The following is a 22,629-nucleotide window of genomic DNA, read 5'->3' as shown; positions in this document are numbered from 1 at the left end:
ATTCTCATATCTTGAGTTCTCACCCTTCTTTCAGTTAACTATTTGGCAAAATAAAAGTCTTTTTTTTTTTTTCTTTTCTTTTTGCATATGGAAACGTCAAGCAGTCCAAGGAGGCTGCACTGTAGTCAGTGGATGAGCGAGATGAAAACTCTCATTAATAGTTGAGACATTGTTTTCTGCTACAGCCCTAAGCTATGATTTTTAGGTCAGTTTATCATTTCTTCTGTTAACTGATTTCTCAAATAATTTTTCCCAAATGAAAATAAACACTATACTAAACACAGGGCTTCATACACATTTTTTTCTACACCTATAGCGAAGAGTCCATCTTCTTTTTCCAAAATTCCTTAATGTGCATCAGTGAGAGGGATGATTTCATCATGCATGGACATGTTTGTAGTTTTTATTTTGAAATAATTATGGAATCATAGGAAGTTGCAAAGATAGGACACAGAAGGCCTATGTGCTCTCTACCCATTTCCCCCCACTGGTTATATCTTACATAATTATAGTATATTATCAAAACACATTGGTATAATGTGTGTGTATAGTTCTGACATTTTACATTGTGTGTGTAGCTTTGCGTAACCATCACTGCAGTGATGATAAAAAACTACTCCATCACCACAGTTATCCCGCATACCCCCCCCCCCAGGACTCCCCCTGTAGTCCTACCCCTGCCCCCACCCCATCCCTAACCTGTGGCAACCACTAATTTGTTTTCAATTTATATAATTTTGTTATTTTGCAAAGATAATATGAATAGACACGTTTTGAGACAGGCCTGTTTTTACTCAGCATAATGCCCCTGAAATTCATCTAAGTTTTTGGTGTGTGTTGATAGTGCAGTCTGAAAAAAATAATTTTTTTAAGATTTTATTTTATTTTTATATTTTAAATGTTTATTTATTTATTTTGAGAGAGAGAGAGCGCATGCACGCGCATGAGATGGGGGAGGGACAGAGAGAGAGGGGGACAGAGAATCCCAAGCAGCCTCTGCACTGTCAGCCAGAGCTTGATGGGGGACTTGAACTCACAAACTGAGACATCACAACCTGAGCTGAAATCAAGAGTTGGATATTTAACCAACTGAACCACCCAGGCACCCCTTAAGATTTTATTTTCTTTTGTTTTGTTTTGTTTTGTTTTATTTTACTTTATTTTATTTATTTTTTTTAATTTTATTTTTTTTAATTTACATCCAAATTAGTTAGCATATAGTGCAACAATGATTTCAGGAGTAGATTCCTTAATGCCCTTACCCATTTAGCCCATCACTCTTCCCACAATCCCTCCAGTAACCCTCTGTTTGTTCTCCATATTTAAGAGTCTCTTCTGTTTTGTCCCCCTCCCTGTTTTTATATTATTTTTGCTTCCCTCATGTTCATCTGTTTTGTCTCTTAAAGTCCTCATATGAGTGAAGTCATATGATATTTGTCTTTCTCTGACTAATTTCACTTAGCATAATACCCTCCAGTTCCATCCACGTAGTTGCAAATGGTGAGATTTCATTCTTTTTGATTGTTGAGTAATACTCCATTGTATATATATACCACATCTTCTTTATCCATTCATCCATCGATGGACATTTGGGCTCTTTCTGTACTTTGGCTATTGTTGATAGTGCTGCTATAAACATGGGGGTGCATGTATCCCTTGGAAACAGCACACCTGTATCCCTTGGATAAATGCCTAGTAGTGCAATTGCTTGGTCGTAGGGTAGTTCTATTTTTAACTTTTTGAGGAACCTCCACACTGTTTTCCAGAGTGGCTGCACCAGCTTGCATTCCCACCAACAGTGCAAAAGAGATCCTCTTTCTCTGCATCCTCGCCAACATCTGTTGTTGCCTGAGTTGTTAATGTTAGCCATTCTGACAGGTGTAAGGTGGTATCTCATTGTGGTTTTGATTTGTAATTCCCTGATAATGAGTGATGTTGAGCATGTTTACATGTGTCGGTTGGCCATCTGGATGTCTTCTTTGGAGAAGTGTCTATTCATGTCTTTTGGCCATTTCTTCACTGGATTATTTGTTTTCTGGGTGTAGAGTTTGAGGAGTTCTTTATAGATTTTGGATACTAATCCTTTATGTGATATGTCGTTTGCAAATATCTTCTCCCATTCTGTCAGTTGCCTTTTAGTTTTGCTGATTGTTTCCTTTACTGTGCAGAAGCTTTTTATTTTGATGAGGTCCCAGTAGTTCATTTTTGCTTTTGTTTCCCTTGCCTGTAGAGACCTGTTGAATAAGAAGTGTCTGTGGCCAAGATCGAAAAGGTTTTTGCCTGCTTTCTCCTTGAGGATTTTGTGGCTTCCTGTCTTATATTTAGGTCTTTCATCCATTTTGAGTGTATTTTTGTGTATGGTGTAAGAAAGTGGTCCAGGTTCATTCTTCTGCATGTTGCTGTCCAGTTCTCCCAGCACCATTTGCTGAAGAGACTGTCTTTATTCCATTGGATATTCTTTCCTGCTTTGTCAAAGATTAGTTGGCCATACGTTGGTGGGTCCATTTCTGGGTTCTCTTTTCTGTTCCATTGACCTGAGTGTCTGTTCTTGTGCCAGTACCATACTATCTTGATGATTACAGCTTTGTAGTATAGCTTGAAGTCCAGGATTGTGATGCCTTCCTGCTTTGGTTTTCTTTTTCAAGATTGCTTTGGCTATCAGGGTCTCTTCTGGTTCCATACAAATTTTAGGATTATTTGTTTTAGTTCTGTGAAGAATCCTGGTGTTATTTTGAGAGGGATTAAGATTTTATTTTTAAATAATATCTATCTGCATCCAGCATGAGGCTCAGACTTACAACCCTGAGATCAAGAGTGGCATGCTCTACCGACTGAGCCACCCTGGCGCCCCCATTCTGAATATGTTTTTAGAATAAAAAATAAGTGCCTTGTTAGCTCCATATACCAAAATTCAGTCCACTCACAGCTGCCCAACATCAAGTTTAAAAAGGTATAGATTTAAAAAGGCTTGTAGATTTTGTGGGTATTTTACCATGTAAATATATGTAGTAAATATAGTCTGTAAGTTTTAGTAAATTATGTTTGCATTATAAAATTACCATTAAGGGGTGCCTTGGTGGCTTGGGCGGTTGAGTGTCCCGATTCCTGAGTTTGGCTTGGGTCATGATCTCACGGTTAGTGGGTTTGCGCCCCGTGTCAGTCTCTGTGCTGACAGTGTGGAGCCTGGGTTTCTGCTGCTATCCCACTCATGCTTTCTCTTCCCAAAATAAACAAACGTTAAAAAAATAAAATTACCATTAAAACACATAGTCTTTTTAAAGTAGATGATATATTTAAATTAAATGTACAGAACTTGTAGACATTAAATTTATGAAGCTTAAAAATAGTGTAAGACTGGTTACACTGGTTCACTGGTTATCCTGTTTCATAAATGGCTTTTCATTTAAATAGGAGAAATTTGGGTGAGACATTCTTTTTGCTTTCTTTGGAGTAATTTCAGATGTATAGAAAATTGGAAGGATGGTACAAAGAACTCTTATATGCCCCGTTTACTAACTTTTAGCATTTTTCGACATTATTTTTCTACATTATTATTATTCATTCACTCTATCAATCAATATACACCCATGCTTATTGTGTGTATGCATGTGTACATGTATCAATCAATGTACACACATATACATAATAAAATTTATGATTTCGGGGGGGTTATTCTACAGAATAAGGATATTCTTTTTTTTTTTTTTTTTTTTTTTTAAGGTTTTATTTTTAAGTAATCTGTATACCCTACAAGGAGCTTGAACTTAGAAGGGTTACATGCTCTACTGACTGAACCAACCAGGGGCCCCGCTACACAACAAGGATATTGTTACACAACCACAGCACAGTTTACAAATTCAGAAAATTTAACATTGATGGAATACTTTTATCTAATATGGCTCTTTTTATTCTAGATAGATAGATAGATTTATGTATGTATGTATGTATGTATTTCCCCCCCTCTCTTCCAGAAGCTCCTTCATGGATGGATGTTGTCCTTTTTCTTTAATTTTCTCTAATCCAGAATGTTTCTTCAGCTTTTGTCTTTTACGACATTAACATTTTGGGGGAATACAAGCCAGTTATTTTATAGAATATTCCTTACTATGGTTCCCCATGATTAACTTTAGGTTTTACATTCCTGCCTGGAGGAATACCACTGGAGTGATATTCTGCCCTCAGGGAGTTAAATCTAAAAATCACACATTGTCCATCAGCAATGTCCATTAGTCTAATTTTGATCACCTAGTGAAGATGTTGTTCAATTTCTCCATTATATGGTTTCTATCTTTACTAAGACAAGTAATAAACAGTCTGAGGGCAGATGCTTCGAGAGTATGCATATATATCCTGCTCTTTCAAACTTGGACACAAAGATTTAGGGATGATTCTTAATGAATCTTGTTTAAATTAATCATTATTTTGATTGAGTTCAAAGAGTCAGCCTTTCCAGATTATCCCAAAAATTCAACTTAACTTTGGAAAAATTTATTTACTTATTTTTTTTATGGCTTTTATCTGCATTGCATATAATAGTTGCCAGTGTGTTGTGACTTACAATGTTTTTTAAGCCTCTGGATTTATTTTTAATCCTTTGCTGCCCTCTGCAGGTCTATGGATATAAATCTTTGGAGCAAGGTAAGTACTCCTAATAATGCAATTCATAAGGTGATTTCTAAAATGCTTTTAAGAGCAAAAGTTATAGTAGCTTCATACATTTATGATATATTATTATAAATTAATGAATTTTAGAGTCTTGAAATCGGTAGTTTTCAAACTGTCTTCCTAGAGCCTGAAATTGATGATTGCAGTGATCCTTGACTTCGTCCTAAATTCTTCATAAGGTTTTCATCTTTTCCAAAGGACAGCTGTTAACATTATTGCAGTGACATTTGGCATAAAATTTAATAATTAGTTTTTAAATTATATATACATATGGACATTTGTGTGTCTCTGTATATGAATGATGTATAGATCAATTTTAAATTGCTAGTTTTTTAAAAAGTTAATTGCTTTTATGCAAGAAGTACCGTTACCCTTATGCTGAATTGCAGGAAACATTTGTAGCTAAATAAAATCAGAACATACATCATTAACAGGAATTTCCAATTTGTATATTTTTTAAAATCTAAATTTCCATAGGGATGCCTGGGTGGCTCAGTTGCTAGAGCGTCTGACTTCGGCTCAGGTTATGATCTCACAATTTGTGAGTTCGAGCCCCGCATTGGTCTCTGTGCTGACAGCTCAGAGCCTAGAGCCTGCCTCGGATTCTGTGTCTCCCTCTCTCTCTGCTCCTCCCCCACTCACGCTCTGTCTCTCTCTCTCTCTCTCTCTCTCTCCCTCAAAAATAAATAAACATTAAAAAAAATTTTTTTTTAATCTAAATTTCCTTTAATTCTGTTTTAAGTATTACTTATACTGCCAAACTATACAGTCAGTTATAACTTATGCTTGGGATATCTGTATTTAGAAATGATTTTTTGACTAGAAAGATTTTTTTATTGGTTTATTCATGAAATGTGTTTTTGTTCAAAATTTAGTATTAAATGTGGCTATCTTATATCTATTGGATGGCTATAAATTACAACTTCTAGTAGGATTATATTGTCTATCTTCTGTACATGTCTGTGTTAGTGAAAAATAGTTTGTAGGTAAGAACTGTTTCATTTTACTTTGTTTTTAAGTACTGTCTACCTTAAGTAGAGGTCTACCTATCCTTTGAATTGCCATTAACTGCAGCATGATTTACATGGTGGAATAAAGTGGGATGTGGCCAATTTTGCCTAATTTTCTATATTAGCAAATAAATAGTAGTAGAAGTAACTGCATTTTGAGTTGTCAACACTTGTAATATGTGCCAGGCAGTATTTTAAGAGCAAATAAATTCAGTCGTAGAATACCCATAAAGTAGTTTAGAATTCTTAACTCCCTTCTTACTATCTTCAGCCCAAGGATACATAGTCAAACACTGTGTCCAAAAGTCACAAGTCAGTACTATAGGTTTTGTAATCATTTTCATGATGAAATACATATTTGGATTTCTTTTGTTAAAATTGGCTTGCAGAATTAATGTCGAAGAATTAGTGGTGTGTATGTCTTTGAGTATTTGTGCATTCCTCTGCTAAGAATCCTTGAGAACAAGCACATTAGAGCTCTTGACCCCTTTGGTTTTAATGCCATTGAAATGACTGGGAAAATGTCGTTGGAAAAAAAAAACAAAACTAAAAAAAATTAAGCTATTTACGAGTCCAGGATATTGTTACTTTATTACTTCTGTAATACTTCATTTAAAGGTGGAAACTGGCCCAGTGTCAACAAGACCAAAACAACATGATGAGAAATAATATTGGTTGGTAATTCCTATAAGCTCTGTCCTGTTTCTAACAATTTATTTAAAACAATATATAAACAAATCGGTTTAGTGACATTTCATGAAACACTGTAGTTTTTCTTCGACATGGATTTGTTTTGTTTTTGTTTTTAAAGACCTATTATTTAAAAACGAAACAATCTCCTTGGCAGGTGGGGTAGTGTTGAATAACTGTGATATAGAATAATACCTTACTGGGGAGAGGTTTTATTATTTCAAGAATTCAATTTCAGATTGTATTTGTTCTTGTTTGCTTCTCTTGCTGCAATGCACGCATTTTCTGTCTTACCAGATAACAGAACTGTTGTACAAGGATGGACGTTATTGCCAGGAGCCTCCAGGACCAACGGGTAGCGTTTCAATTTCGATGATTGTAACTTATCCACAAATCCATTCTTCTGTGTAATGATGGGCTAGAAGGATTACAGCAGTAAACATTTTCTTTTTGAAAGTGAAATTTGAAAACATTTGGTTATAAATCTTTATATTGATAACTACAACATTTTGAGATCTATGAGGTGTTTGGTTTTATCATTATAATTTTTTTAAAGACAGGGTTGGAGGCTTTTTCCTTCTTAGATACTGAAGAAATGCCTCTTATAGCACCTACCAAAATAGGCTTACAAACCAGTATTCTTAGTGTTTGTTATTTTAATGTTTTGGAGGTATAGTTAATTTTAAATTTGTAAGATAGTAAAAGAGATCTTTAGATTTATTCCTACGTAAATACAATTTATTATCCAAAATGCCTTATTTTGACATTTAATGGTTTTTGTTTTCCACCTAATGAAGCCTAGAATATATGGTTTTCTTTAAGAAGGTACCCTTCTTGAAAGTTCAGATTTTCTATTCTAGGTATTAACATATGGCCCTCTACATTTTATGCTTGAACGCATAGGAAAATTACTGTTGTTACAAAACATCTTTGTTAATCTTGGTTTTTCATTGGCTAATAGGCAGCTCTCCACAGGATTACTGTATCTGCTTATTAAAATTGTTTAACTTTCTGTACTCAACATTTAGCAGCCATTTCTAATTTTACGTGTTCCCCAAATATTGTCCACAAAAAAAAAATTAGTACCGAAATGTGTACAAGGCATTTATTTATTCTTCCTACTCGTGGTTTGGACAGGAAAGGGGTAAGGCCTTGGGCAGGACCACTTCTGTCACAGAGTGGTGGAAAAAAATAGATTGAAGTAAGATTCAGTACTGAAAAGCTGTCACTCGGTCTGAAAATAATTAATATTCCTTTCACTCACCAGTTAGATATGTGCTCCCAAACCACATAATCTCTATGCCTCAGTGATCATTGTTGCCATTTCAGAGCCTCTCATCAGGGTGACATCTCACACCAAAATGATTTCTTATAAATTAATCTTGATAACATGACAGTCTCAGTAATTTTAGTGGAATGCTTTCTCTTGTTTTTTTCCACAGAAGCTGTTGGCTATTTTCTTTATAACTTGATTGACAGCATGAGTGACTCAGAGGTACAGGCCAAGGAGGAGCGTTTGAGACAATACTTCCATCAGCTGAAGGAGATGGTACCATTTCATTTTTTGCTATATAATGCCTGTCCTGTCTGACATGTATCTATTAGATTTGAAATTGCTGCTTTTAAGTACAACCAGACCACTTCTCAATGACATACACGAGTTGGAGACTTAAATTATGTCTGAGATAATTTCTGTTAGACAAATTTCAGTTTGGTTGTCTAAAACTCAGGATGTTTTTTTTTTTTTTTTCTTCCTCCTTTCCCTTTGCACAGAATGTAAAAATTCCTGAAAATATCTACAGAGGCATTCGTAATCTACTGGATAGCTACCACGTTCCTGAATTGATTAAGGTGTGTGAAATAGTAAACTTTTTCAAAATGCTTGATTTATATATAAAAGCATGTTAAAATTTGACTTAAGTGTGATGCTTTTGGACAAAAAAAGTTTACGTGGCAACCATGGAAATAAGGTTTTTTTCATTGATGGTTGGTAAATATTGCTTATATATCTCAAAGAATGTGTTTAAAAGATTAATTACAATGGTTAATGAAGTATGAATAGAATTTCTGGAAGATTGAAAATATGAAAAAATAGTAAAATGAGCTGAAACTCCTAAAATCTGCTTTTGACATTTGCTGATATACTTTTCCATATGTTTTTTAATTCTAATTTTAATCTCAATTTTAGGACGTTAATATGTTGGTTGACAGAGAGAAGATAGACTCTCGAAAAGTAAGTAGGTTTTTTGAGTAGATTCTAGATGCTATATAACCACCACATTTAATGAGAATTCTAGATTGTGTCCTTATAAAACCAGTGATTCCTAACATTTTTGTCATCAGTACATATCTAAGAAGTTAGTAACAGCTATTCCCTATCTTAGAAAAATCAGCATATCTAAGAAATTCGCATATGTATCTCAGGAACTTCAAAAACCCTTGGAGTCCATCCACATCCGGCTCCCCAGATTAATATCCTTGATAGCACTTTTGACATCTAGGAAAGGTCAGTTTAAAGGGAAGAATGACAAGGGGTACATTTTCTTTTTGTAGTAAATTTTTCTTTTTCCCTTCCTGCAGACTACGCAGCTTACATCATCTGTTTTGGAGTCTACACTTGAAAAACTAAAAGCTGAAAATCAACCTATAGGAGATGTCCTAAAACAACTCATACTAGTACTTTGTTCAGAAGAGGTAATATTTGTTTAAGTATTTCAAATATGCTATTAAGGTAAAAAAAAAAAAATTCTTACAGATAAAAGTAAGAAAGCCAAATATAATATTTATGATTTTCACAATTGATTATTATACATCATGTGTGAAGAGTGCAATTAAATGAAAGGTTAACTAATTTCAGCTACACCTTGAATGGCATGTTTTCGGGTTGCTGTAGTTTGTTTACGATAATCTGCAAAGTGAATGATAGTAACAGCTGTGATAGGTTTATCATACATGCCAAATGTCCTTTCAAGCCATGGCTCCGGTCTCTTATATCTAGATTGTCAAGCAACTGATACATGCAGTAGTCATTTGCAAGTCAAATATTACTAGGTTGTTAATGCAGGGATTGAAATTCCATTTTCCTGCTGGAAAAAAGCTCTTTCTGAGATAAAGGGTCTCTTGCATTTTTTCAGCAGGCGTCCAGCTGTACTTTGTGTTCGTTTTAGTGTGTGTCTGCAATTTGTGGTATATCACTAGACTTTTTCAGTTTCTAGTTCAATATGATTTGGTTGTATGCCTGTGTTTTTAGGGGAAAAAAGCATAACTGAGTTTAAGATTATAACATGGTACTGTTGAATTGTAAAATATTGCTTCACTTGGATATTAAAGTAGACTGTGAGGAGCTTTGCGATGATACATATTTCTCTGTGTGGACATTGGACTGTGAGTAGGAGCTGACTTGGTACACATTTAATTTGGACATCTTTTTTACAATACAGTACCTACAAAGCTAAAACATCAGATTTGGCGTAGCAGCTCATGTTGCGTTACATGTAACAAATCTTTTAAACCCTACATATGTATCTTGGCTGCTTTTGAAAGGTGAATAAAAACACCCCAAGGAGAAAGGTGAAATTATTAACACCGGATCCATTTGTTTTTAAAGTGCTATTAACTTTTTCTACACTCCGAGTGTTAAGCTTAGAGATTTTACATTTTTACTTTTATATCATTTTATACCATCTTCCTTCTTTCTTTTTTACTTCTGTCCTTTATTTTAGAACATGCAAAAAGCTCTTGAATTGAAAGCAAAATATGAATCGGACATGGTTGTTGGTGGCTATGCAGCTTTAATAAATTTGTGCTGTCGACATGATAATGCAGAAGATGCATTGAACCTGAAACAAGAATTGTGAGTACCCTGGCACTGGAACAAATCATCAGCATTTATGCGGATAGTCAGTCCTTCATGGATCATGTAAATTGAATATTCCTCTTATAGAATGTAATTTTTAAAAAATCTTTTTTGTCAGTGTTTTTTGAAATTTCATAAAATGACTCCCTTTGATTAATTGCAGCTTGTTTTCAGCAAAGAGTCTTTGTTTAAGTATGATAAGACATCCTGTGCCTGAAAGCCAAGGATTTTTCCCAATTGATTATTTTACAACTGCATATCACAACAGGGGTGATTATAAGGCTTAACATTCCCCTTTCTGTTCTGTAGTGTGAACAACATTCTGTCCATTTCTCAGGTATCTTTGGTTTCCCATCCTGATAGATTTTTTAATTAAAAATAATGTCTTTGAGTATTTCAATGTTTATCACAAAGTTAGAATCACGTAAAGTGCCACGAAGCAAAGAGTTCCTTCGTTTGTAACATTTGCAGATGGTGTGATGCAATAAACATGTAGTGTTAGGTTTTTACCCTTTTGTCACTTTGAGTATAATTACATGTGAATTTGAATATGGCTTCAAAAATAAACCTTCACAGAAATGTAGAGGCCTACGCTAATAACAGTTCAGAACAACTGATGAGTTTTTGAAAAGTGATAACATGGATATTGCAGTTCTTTTCACAATCAACTTTTAACATAACATAAATGTGCCTTTAATTTTTAGTGACCGTTTAAATCCATCTGCTGTCCTTGACACCAGCAAGTATGTAGGCCTTGTAAAAGTATTGGGAAAACATGGCAAGCTCCAAGGTAAGCCTCGGCACATAAAGGAAATAGGTGATGCAAGTATCTTGCCACTGGAATAACATGTGAATTGATATTAATGGTATATCATGTCCTGCAAAGTGCTTGAACACTTTGCATACAGATTTGCATGTGAATCCATCCAGAGCTGCGTGGACAGTGTAGGCCATTAGTTTTAATGGATTGGCAAGCTTGTCATTTACATTTGCACAGCTCAGTGCTTTTTGCATTTCTACAGCTAGTTTTTATTAGCATTGCTGTTTGGATTGAGTTTGAAGATCATGACTTATGGCACAATTTGCTTATATGCCTGCACTAATGGCTTTGTTTTTGCTTAAGAACATCTGAAGGCTGAACGTAAAACCTATAAACATACCCTTTATTTAAGAATATGATTTCTGTTGTAGTCTTTGTCTTAACTTTTAATAACATTAACAAAAAATGTATATACCTTAATAAGTTTTCATTTAGAAGTTTGCAGGGAAAACCTTGCTGATTTTACAACTGAGATGCATGCTGTAATTTTCTCACTGTTGAGATAATACTAAGCCTAATTACTTACACTTGATCATATATTCTTACTGTTTGCTTGTTTCTTAAATTTCTCATTGAGCTTGATTTTGAAACTTCCTTTTTAGCCTTCCTCTCCTTTTTATTTCTAGAGAAGATATTTAAAGAAAATTTTTACAGTGAAAAATGTAAGGAGGAAATACTTGATCTGAACGTTGAATTTTTTCTTGGGACGTCCTTCTAATACAGAAAACTCTTTATAAGCATTAGCCTGCTTTTTAAAAATCACTTTTTGTAAAACGGTCAAAACATTTTGTCTGGGCAATAATTAAGAACAACATTATAAAAACGCACTTATTCCATATCCTAAAATGTTTGTTTCTGCCTTCCTAATGAAGCTTAATGAATCTAATGTATTAACATGCAGTCTTTTGGAAAGCTTTCATTGGCTCTGCTTGGCTAATTAGTATCGACATAGCAAACAGGCCCTATCGGTATCAGACCATTAGTCTGGCTGTATATACAGTGTAAACACATCTTTATTATCTGGCCTCCTGACAAGCCATCTGCTGAAGAAACAATGATGTGATTTAGCAGATGTTAGCTTTGAACGATAAAAGCCTCCATTTAGGAGGATCTTACAGCTATAGGGCAGACCGTACAGGGTTATGTGGTGCAGAGTGGGCACACAGTCCCTATCTATAATTTGTAGTCAAAGTTGCAGGGAAATGATAAAACCATGCTATTGTGGATTTATAATTGTAGTCTCGTTTAGAAATGCAAGTAGTAATTAACTTGAAATCGGCATTATACACTAGAATTTACATTCCTGCTGGGCTTGAAATGCTGTTTTAATAGCAGTTTGTTTTCCCTACATGAAATTACCTAAGGGTCTTTTGTGTTACTTCATTGTAGATGCTATTAACATTCTAAAGGAGATGAAAGAGAAGGATGTTCTTATCAAAGATGCAACAGTCTTGTCCTTTTTCCACATCTTGAATGGCGCAGCTTTAAGAGGTGAAACTGAAACAGTACAACAGTTGCACAAAGCCATCATGACTCTGGGGTTAGCGAAACCATCCACTGCCTTAAGTTCCCCACTGGTCACTCTGTATCTGGAAAAGTAAGTTAAGTGAATTATGAATTTTAAATCTTGGTATTCAAATAATGAGGCTAATCATTTGGGAATTACACTTTGTAAATACTCTGTGGTGCTATGGAAGCCTTGGAGGTTATTTACCACAAATAAGAGGACTTTTATGGGCTAGATGACGTTTAAAATGACCAGCAGCTCTGTGGCCCTATGGCTTACTTCTCAATGGATTGGTCTGCGCTGATTTTTTTTGTGGGGCATGTGATGATATCACATGAAATTGAATCTAATTTTTCCCAGTTATGAGCCTTAGAGGTGTTAATTATTAATATAAGAAGGAAGGATTCTCTGGGGCTTTTGATTCTGCATCCTGATTGTTATTCGAGTAGTAATGTAGCAGCATCTCTTTGGTGCTCCTTTTCTCCATGTTGTAATTGATTTTAATAGTATGTGCCATTACAGGTTTTCTAGCTTTGATAAATGCTGTAGAGGATGTCTCTGTGCGTTGGAGGAGGAAGATGAATTTTGTTGATAGGGTGAGGTTTACTTAGTTTGAAAATTTTTACATTTGATAGCAACTGATATGCTTTAATATGCCCAATTTAAGGTATTATTTGCAATACAAATCATAAAAATCAACCCTGCTCTCTTGCAGTGAGTAAAACATTTTAGTAAGACCACTATGCACCCTTTATTATATCTTCTTTTCCTTTTGCATTTGTTTTCCCTTTTTTTGCCTTTTTAAAAAAAATTTCTTACATCTTTCCTCTTTATCATCTTTTTCATGGTTTAATGCAGTTTTTAATTTGCCTGTTTTGTGATTGGGATTTTCTGATTTTCTGATTTTATTTTAATTCCACTGTAGTTAACATAGAGTTATATTAGTTTCAGGTGTACAATACAGTGATTCAGCAGTTCCTTATGTTAGTCAGTGCTCATCAAGATAAGTGTAGGGATTTTTCTGATTTTAGTATAGATACTGCCCTATCAATGCCAGGAAAAATAAAAGATACATCTTAATCGTTCTCATATTCTTCCCAAATTTCTGGTAGTTTTCCTTTATGAATTAGAGGGTATAATTAATTGAATATAATGAATGGTTTATTATTGAATTTTTTTTTTAAGTTTTATTTAATCTCTACACTCAGCGTGGGGCTCGAACTCATGACCCCAAGATCAGGAAGCACATGCTTTCCCACTGAAGCCAGCCAGGTGCCCCTAGTATTGAATTCAAAATGGGGAATAAAAATCATCTTGGCTCCATGTTAGGAAATGTAGAGATATATATATATATTTATACACACACAGATACATACATACATATATATGTTTGATGAAACAATTTGTCATCCAATCAAAAAAAAGCTTATCAAGTTAGATGATTGGCCACATCTTAACCTCTACAATCTCAGCATTACATCCTTTTAAAGAAATAGCGATTCAAACAATTACTGTGTTACTGAGTTCTCATGTTCACAGCCAACTTTATATCGAAATCCTATAATTAATATGCTTCCTACTAGAATTTTTTTTGATTGTTTGAGAGACCCATCTCTGCAAATTGCATGTGAAGCTCTGCTTAGGGATTTGAAAGAAATGGGCCCAGTGCCCAGAAGAATTAGGCCCTCCTCCACTACTGGGCAAAAATAAAATAATTAACAATGAAAACGAGGCCATGGTAGAATAGTATCTTACAAATAGAAATACTTTGAATACAGAGAAGACATGAAAGTTTTCTGAAAGAGGTCTGCAGATGGGGCTCATGAACCAAGGAGAGCTTATCCACAGGAAAATGAAATAACATGGAATCTACATGTTAACCTAGAGCATGCTCTGTGCTTCTGATTATAGAGGACAGTCAGAGATTTGTAGATCTCAGGAAAATTGGGCTGTCTCTCTTAATTGGGCTAGAGAAATCTAAATTAGTATCTTTGCTTTTTGATTTCTTACTACTTTCAGATACATAGAGAAATTATTACCCACTATTTTGATTTGCCTAGTCTTTTTTTTTTTTTTTTTTGGTATCTCTGCAGAGGCAGTCTCCATGACAGAATCTTTCAGTTTATCTTAATAAAAAGGTTTTGTTGACTGTTTTAGATAAGTCATGAGAGTAATAAAGAGAAGACAAAGGAAATTTCCTTTTTATAGAATTGCAGAAAACAGTAGTTGCACTTCTACTCTGGGATAAGTTGGAGGAAAAAATTGTCTTTGAAACTTTTTTTCTGTTGTGTTTTCCATAACTGGTGGAACATAACTAATTAATTCAGAATCATGACGAGAGCAGTACAGGGATTAACTACACTAGCCTGCTAAAAAGTCCACATGTATTTGATTTGATTAAATATGTTTAATCTTCAATAATATCATGTAATTGACCTCAGCAGGTGTGAGCTCATCTAGAGAATGAGCCTTATTTATTCAGACTTGAGATAAAATTATGAAACACGTTTCAGAACATCATATAGACTCTTCATCTTTTCATTCAAAGACAAGCATCATTTTGGAATGCCACTGCAAAGACTCTAAAGAGACTATCACTTAGATACTGTAATTCTGGAACAAATCTGTGAGATTGGGTTTTTTAGAAAGATGATGTTTCGGATTCCGTAATATCTTAATTTTGAAAGATAATGCTGACTTTTCCAGCATTAGATAAAACACAGGAGAAAGTAATCCTGTGTCAGTTTGTTACTTGGAAAGTGTATAAAAAGTTTATGGGTGTGGAAAACAATACACTTTGTTTTCATTTATTTGCAAAGAGAAATACAAAGTAATAATAACACTTTTGGAAAATTGTAAAGAAGTTGGTTAACTAATCTGTTTTTGTATTATCAAAATTATAATACTTGTATTGAATGGAAAAATAAGCCGAGTTGAACAAAACTTTCAGGTGTTTCATTTACATTAGGATTATTTTATAAGCCACGTGTCTACCTGTAGGCCAAATGAATGCTACTTTATTTTAGGTAACTACTTAAAATTTTTTTTCTTTTCATTGAAATCATGCCTGATTCTGGAAGATGATCTGGGCCCTCCATATTAAGGAAGAAAGAAATGCTTTAAAATAGGTTAAAAGAGCTTTTGATTTGTCTTTATGCCATGGTAAAGGAAATGAAATTAATAAAATCTGGGCCATTAGGTTTAAAAGCATAAAAATTTGTATGATGTAGTTTCAGATTCACGTGTCTTACAGCTTATCCATTTTGGTTTCATCGCATGTGGAAAAACTATCTGAAGCTGTTTAACTGGATTATTTAGTGCAAATGATCAAAGAAGCTTTAATTTCTGCTTTCCATTAAGGACTTTTCTGTGCTGATTTGTGCTATAATCTGTATATGTCCACATGCATTTCATTTAAGTGAATCATGGACTTTGTATATTTAATCATCCCAGAACTCTTGCTAAGTTAATCTTGAGTTCTTCATAAAGGTCACAATTTCTGTAAGATGAACCTATAATAATAAAAGTTTTAAAACTCATTGTAGCACTTTAGAATGTTATGTAAATGGGAAATATATTTTTTAAAATGCTGGTTATTCTGTCATATTTGCTCCCCTTCAATTTTAGCATCTTCATTTGTACTAGATACTTTTATTATTTATGGGAATGCTTGCCTTCTAGAGTAAAACTCTTTATGTGCTGAAAGGAAATTAAGGAGGTTTGGCTCTTTTACTCCATTATTGCAATTAAGAATTTAGCATCATCAGTGCCAAAGGACAAAAGTGGTTCATTTGCCCTAGGGGGACAGGACAGTGATAAGATGATTTTTCGTCAAGGATCATTGGGTCGTAATTAAGTTACATTCATGGCTATTGCTTTTTGAAGGATGATTGGTAAATGACAGGCTTCATGTGCTTAGTACGGACAGTGTTCAGTAGGGTTTTTTCTCCCTCTGTCAGAAAATCCTGTTGAGCCTGATAATGTAAATGTGGCATTTTATTCTGAACAAAAGAGCAGGGAAATGAGCTATCTTGTCTAATCATTCAGTTGTTTAACACCGACTTCCAGTTTAGACTCAATTGGCTGGAAAGCTCTTGACATGTGAAGTTAGTGCTGTTCCGAACGCATGTTTGAGTAAATTTTAAAGTAAGTGACAGCTAAATTGTACCTAGGGAAATTACAAAGCCTTCAACACAGTTAATTTTTTGGGGAGGATTAGTTGTAATTGCAACACCAGTCTACTTGAAGATTCCTCATTTATAGATGATGAACAGAAAAAAAACATTTAGCTCTTTCAAAGGCTGGTTCTCCTTACAGAATAATTTTTATGAGGACGATGGTTTCTCTTGAATTGATTTCTTTCCACACTGAACAACTGCTTAAGATTTATAGAATAGTTTGTTCTTAGAGTGAATTGGTTTTTTTTTTCTTGTTTTAAACTTTTTTCTCCCCCAGACTCCCCTTTTCTCTAGTGATTTCCAATTTTGAGAGCTTTTCAGGCAGTATGCCCTTTAGGTAAATTACCACCTCACGAACACCTTATGCATAATGTCGAAGCACCTTATTCCAATTAAAAATCAATATTTGTCCCTTTTTCGTTGTTTAAATCAAGTATACTCTCTGGATTGGAAAGTTATTTACGATAAGTAAGGAGATTAAGTTTGAGGCTACTGATAGGTGAATAGATCGTTGTCACTAGTTCTAACAACATGAGATTCTGTGAGATGCATTTGTGGTTTTTACAGTTATGTAGAGCGAGGAATTTGACTTAAGAGTGCTTTGTTTCCTAGTATCTTTGAGAAGGTATTTTTGTGTTCAGTGGATGCCTCATATGGATGTATGTCCAGTGTTTGTTTTTCCATCAGTGACATTATAACATACTTTAATTTCATAATAATGACCGAAACAAAAGGTGGCAACAGATTTGCTATCTGAGCTTCAAGCTTGCCATTTTGGATATTCCTCCAAGTAATAATGGAAAATTACAGTTTGTAGTAGTTTTATGTTCAGTCATGTTCCCTTAAAAAGTGAATTAGAGATTCTAGAGTGAATTTTAATATGGGCCGAGTCCATTCACGTTGATAAATAAAACTCTCTTTTATTTTTTCTTTAATTTTTTTTAATGTTGATTTTTGAGAGAGGGACAGCGCGTGAGCAGGGGAGGGGCGGAGAGAGAGAGGGAGACACACAATCCGAAATAGGCTCCAGGCTCTGCGCTGTCAGGGCAGAGCCTGACACGGTGCTCAAACTCCCGAACCGTGAGATCATGACCTGAGCCAAAGTCGGAGGCTTAACCAACTGAAGCCTCAGAACTCTCTTTTAAATGTTCAAATTACTTACTGGACTCAACCTATCTTAGATACTTGTTCTTAAAATTGAGAATTTAGAATATTCCTTTCCTCTCTTCTGCCTCATTTCGTAGACTCACAGAATTTGATAAACCTTATGTTTGCATCAATGAAAAAAAGTTTTTAAATGATTGCTTATTGTCATATAGTTTCATTCATGAAAATTGTTTTATGTACTTCATTGAAATATTTGGGGGGGAGGGTCTAGTCATTGAAAAAAAGTCTTAGTTACGGGTTTTTTTTTCTTTTTTCTGTTTTTTTTTTCAAGTTTATTTAATTTGAGGGAGAAAGCCTCAGTGGGAGAGGGACAGGGAGAGACAGAGACAGTCCCAAGCAGGCTTAATGCTCGCAGCATGTAAGCTGATGTGGGGCTTGAAGCCATGAACTGTGAGATCATGACCTGAGCCACAGACGGAACCTTAACAGACTGAGCCACCTAGGGGCCACCCCCCCCTATTTTTAGAGATACCAATATGTTATAGAGTTGGTTTTCTTTTAGCATGATTTGAGGTTTGTGACAGCGGTGGCTAAATTTTTATCAGGAATGGGCTTTTAAAAATTTGTGATTCAATTGTACATAAAACTTTCAGAGTTATGAATATATGCTGAAGTAAGCATAGAATCAAAAGCTTTGGATCCAGAATTAGTGTTATCAACAAGATTTCTTCAAAGCATTATTGTTATTTTAGAGTAGGGTTTTAAATCCATTCTAGGGTTTAAAGTGTGCAAAGGAGATCATGGAATCATTTGAGGTCACGGAACCTCGAAGCACACTGATAAAGTGCTGTCCCACATCTTGGGTATAAAGCAGTTGCACTTTTTCCTTTTTATGTTTTGCTGTTCTTACTGATTTCATCTTGTCTAATAAAAGTCGTACTTTCATGTGATGATTTTCTCTGGTGGTGTGAAACATTTGAGTTGATGAATCTAATAAGCTCAAATTCACAGAACCTCACATTAGAGAATTAGAACTGGGAGGGAACCCATAGATCCTTGAGTTCAGCCATTGTGATAATCTGCCTTTCATCACCACTTCTGGAAATTTATCACATGGCTACAGCCAAAGCTGCATGTAGTACTTACCAACCAAGTGGGATTGAAATTCAAAAGTCCTGTGAGTATACAACTATTTGTGTTGATTTTAGATACTTTTTCATATTTTTAATTTTTATCACCCAAGTTTTTAAGCTTTAATAGGAAAGATTAATGATGACATCATATCATATGAAACATGGATATTTTTATCTCTTTTTAAAATGACATAATCAGCCACAAGTCAGAATGTAGATGATAGGGATTGAAAAGAGCCGGCTAATTATTAGTTCATTTCTCCCTCCCCCCACCCCCCCACCCCAGGTCATTACATTAGTTCATTTCTGTCATGAGTACACTTTGTATGAAATGTTTCATTATAGATTTCTAACTCATGTTGTTGGCAACCTGAGAACAGTAACAGTGGTACTTAAAATTACTAACAAATATATGAATTATTTCCAGTTTGCTATTCTTGTCTTTTCTGTTGTTGTTCTGAGTATGTATAATCTTCAGAAGCATGTATTTGGAGACCAAAGACTGTTAACATGTCTCTTTGATTGACAGAACAATTATTCATTCATTTATTGATAGCTTTGACCTAATGTAGAGGAAATACAATTGAGACATACTATTCTAGTTTGGGAGTTGATCTGAAAAAGTAGATCGTACTGCTTTAGAAAAATCAGTATGTGTTAGTTATTCTCTTGAAAATATTTTAGTGGTTTTCCGTTAAGTGGAATTGTAGAAAGCTAGTAACTGAACTTGTGTCTGAAGCAAGGGGAAATACTGATTATATAAAGGTTTATAGCGTATGTGGTAGCTACTGTAGCATTTCTCTTGTATGACAGTAATCTAGCCTGCAACATCTACTTGCAGTTTTGAAATTAACCTGTAATTTAGTCTTCACCCCAAATGACAAAAATTCAAATGACTCTGTGGGGTGCCAGAAGATGCACTGTAAACAGGGCTTAGGAAGGGGAGAAGGTAGAGCTCCCTCAGGATCGGCTCGTTTTCACTGTGTCAGTATTATTGCAGTAAAATTAACACTTCTTCGTGGTATTTTCCTTTCAGTAGAGCTTAAAATCTTAATCTAGATAAAATAGTAATTCAGTCTCGGGCAACAGAACATTTGTATAATGGACCAAAATGTTAGGGCTTCAACAGAAAATTTAAAAATGCTTTCTTCCTTTTGAAAACTGTTGCATGTGTGAGAGAAAGGTGTTTTCTCCACAGAGCTTGTTATGAACTGTCACTAACCATGCCTATCTGTCTATATTTCATACATTCTCTTCAAAACTCCTTAATTTCCTCTTCCAAATTGCACCACCTTATTATAAGGTTAAACAAACAGCAGTACTGTAAATAGAGCATAATGTATAAGTAGAGGTAGTTAGCCGAAAGTGAGAAGTCTAGGGACCCGAAGGCAGTGCCTTCCTCTGTTTACCTAGTAGCCTTAGGCTAATCATTCAGTCTGTACATGCCTTCATTTCCTCATCTATTTTAAAATAAAGGAGGATGGGATGTAGAATTGGATCACACAATTTCTACAGTTTTTCTAAGGTCTTACACATTTCTCACACTGTCATTTTCCTTTTAAAGGAAAAAGTGGTTTTTGAGGACTCATAACGATGTTTTTTCACCCTCTTTTTTAAGAAACTCTGGCTTGGGGCACCTGGGTGGCTCAGTCGGTTGAGCGGCCGACTTTGGCTCAGGTCATGATCTTGCAGCCTATGGGTTCGAGCCCTGTGTTGGGCTCTGTGCCAACAGCTCAGAGCCTGGAGCCTGCTTCGGATTCTGTCTCTGTCTCTCTCTCTCTCTCTCTCTCTCTCTCTCTGCCTCCTCTGCTTGCCCTCTGTCTCTCTTTCTCTCAAAAATAAACATTAAAAAAAAACCTGAAGAAACTCTGACTTAGAAAATATCTTTTTATTGTAATTTATTACCACAGAAAAGAAGCCCTAACTTTACAATTAGAAATAATGTTTTTTTAAGGTCTTATTTTTAAGTAATCTCTATGCCCACTGTGGGTCTCAAAGTCACAACTCTTTTTGATCAAGAGTTGCATGCTCCACTGATTGAGCCAGTCAGGTACTCCTGGAAATAATTTTGAAAACCTCACCCTCTAATGAGAAATTTCTTCAGGGTTCTCCTGGAATTCACTGATCTTAAGAATATCCTAGTTTTTATCCACAGTAAGGTTTCTGTATTATGAATCCTGAAGTTATTTTCTCCTTGTCTGGAGAGGTGTCAGTATGAAAACTAGGATGATAAAGTTGAAAGTACTCAAGGGGCACCTGACTGGCTCAGTCGGAGGAGTGTGCAACTCTTGGTCTTGGGGTCGTGAGTTTGAGCCCCATACGGGGTGTAGAAATTACTTAAAAAAAGAAAAAAGTACTCAAAAATTCCTTGGTAGTTATTGCTGGGCATTTCATAAAGTTTCCCGAATCTAGAATTATTAAGGGCCATGAACATACATAAGTATTTGGAAAAAATATTTGATAGTAGTCCTTATTTTTAGAAATAATGTGTTCTTATAGCATCTTAATATGTGAAATCAGGTTTTATTTGTAATAATCTCAGAGAATGCCTTCATTTATTTGGACTTTTTGGGTTTTTTGAGAGACAGGGAGTACGCGTGCATGTGTGATAGAAAAACAGAGAGAATCTAAACAGGCTCCACACCCAGCACAGAGCCAAATGTGGGGCTTGGTCTCACAACCCTGGGATCATAACCTGAACCTAAATTAAGAGTCAGATGCTTAACCGACTGAGCCACCCAGGCTCCCCCATTTGGATTTTTTTTTTTTAATGTTTGCTTATTTTTGAGGGAGAGGGCAAGTGGGGGAAGGGCAGAGAAAGTGGGACAGAGGATCTGAAGCTGGCTCTGTGCTGAGAGCTGTGAGCCCAACGTGGGGCTCGAGCTCATGAACCGCGAGACCATGACCTAAGCTAAATTGAGACAGTCAACCGACTGAGCCACCCAGGTGCACCTGGACTTATTTTTAAGAGTGCTGTTTAACAAACAAAATAATAAAAGATAAAGGAGGGACAATAGGGAACTGCTTATGATGTCTGTACTCTGAACATTTATTTATACTATATAAGGATTATTTTCTCTCCCTCCCCCCTCCCCATTTTGGCTTTATTGAGTAAAGCTCATCTTGTACATTTTGACTGGTCATTGTGTATTCATTGTTAATATTTTGATGTTTCCAAGGGATGACTTAAGTGCCGCTCTTGAAGTCACCATTGACTGCTATGAAAAGTATAAAGTATTACCAAGGATTCATGATGTCTTATGTAAACTAATAGAGAAAGGCGAGACTGATCTAATTCAGAAAGGTTGGTCACCTCCAGTATCTTGGTGTATTCTTTTCCCCCTCTTGCTTGCTTAATCTTAATGCATTGCTGTGAAGAGAAAATTTAACAGGAAGGGAAGCACATCCAGAGAAACTTTGTTGTGCTTCTAAATTAAATTCTGAATTAAAAAGGTAGATTTTCAATGCTATAAATGTCCTTGATTGTAACAACTGTTCATTTTGCAAACTTGCCCCTCTATTATTTTTTGCTCTGCTTCTTGGTAATCTGCCTTTAGGAGGAGTTTTTCCCCCTCACCCTCACCAGTCCTCCGTGAAGCTAATCTTAGGTCCTCACTGGCATAAATGTATACCCTTAGATAAGGAATGTGACAGAAAATAGGT

The 22,629-nt window shown here is 35.2% G+C and overlaps 1 protein-coding gene across 1 annotated transcript in view; it reads left to right on the top strand.

Moving 5' to 3' along the window:
* LRPPRC (leucine rich pentatricopeptide repeat containing) overlaps nt 1-22,629 on the top strand; it is a 112,337-nt gene that overhangs the window by 44,916 nt on the left and 44,792 nt on the right. The window contains exons 15-24 of the mRNA XM_049650202.1: nt 4,611-4,638; nt 6,663-6,720; nt 7,808-7,914; nt 8,139-8,216; nt 8,554-8,598; nt 8,946-9,059; nt 10,088-10,218; nt 10,926-11,011; nt 12,431-12,638; nt 22,146-22,270. Of these exons, the coding sequence (XP_049506159.1) occupies nt 4,611-4,638; nt 6,663-6,720; nt 7,808-7,914; nt 8,139-8,216; nt 8,554-8,598; nt 8,946-9,059; nt 10,088-10,218; nt 10,926-11,011; nt 12,431-12,638; nt 22,146-22,270 (980 nt within the window). The remainder of the gene's footprint in view (nt 1-4,610; nt 4,639-6,662; nt 6,721-7,807; nt 7,915-8,138; nt 8,217-8,553; nt 8,599-8,945; nt 9,060-10,087; nt 10,219-10,925; nt 11,012-12,430; nt 12,639-22,145; nt 22,271-22,629) is intronic.

The sequence above is a fragment of the Panthera uncia genome, assembly GCF_023721935.1.
Source record: "Panthera uncia isolate 11264 chromosome A3 unlocalized genomic scaffold, Puncia_PCG_1.0 HiC_scaffold_11, whole genome shotgun sequence".
Lineage (NCBI taxonomy): Eukaryota > Metazoa > Chordata > Mammalia > Carnivora > Felidae > Panthera > Panthera uncia.
Note: the sequence above shows the minus strand (reverse complement) of the source record. Positions and strands in the feature narration are given on the sequence as shown.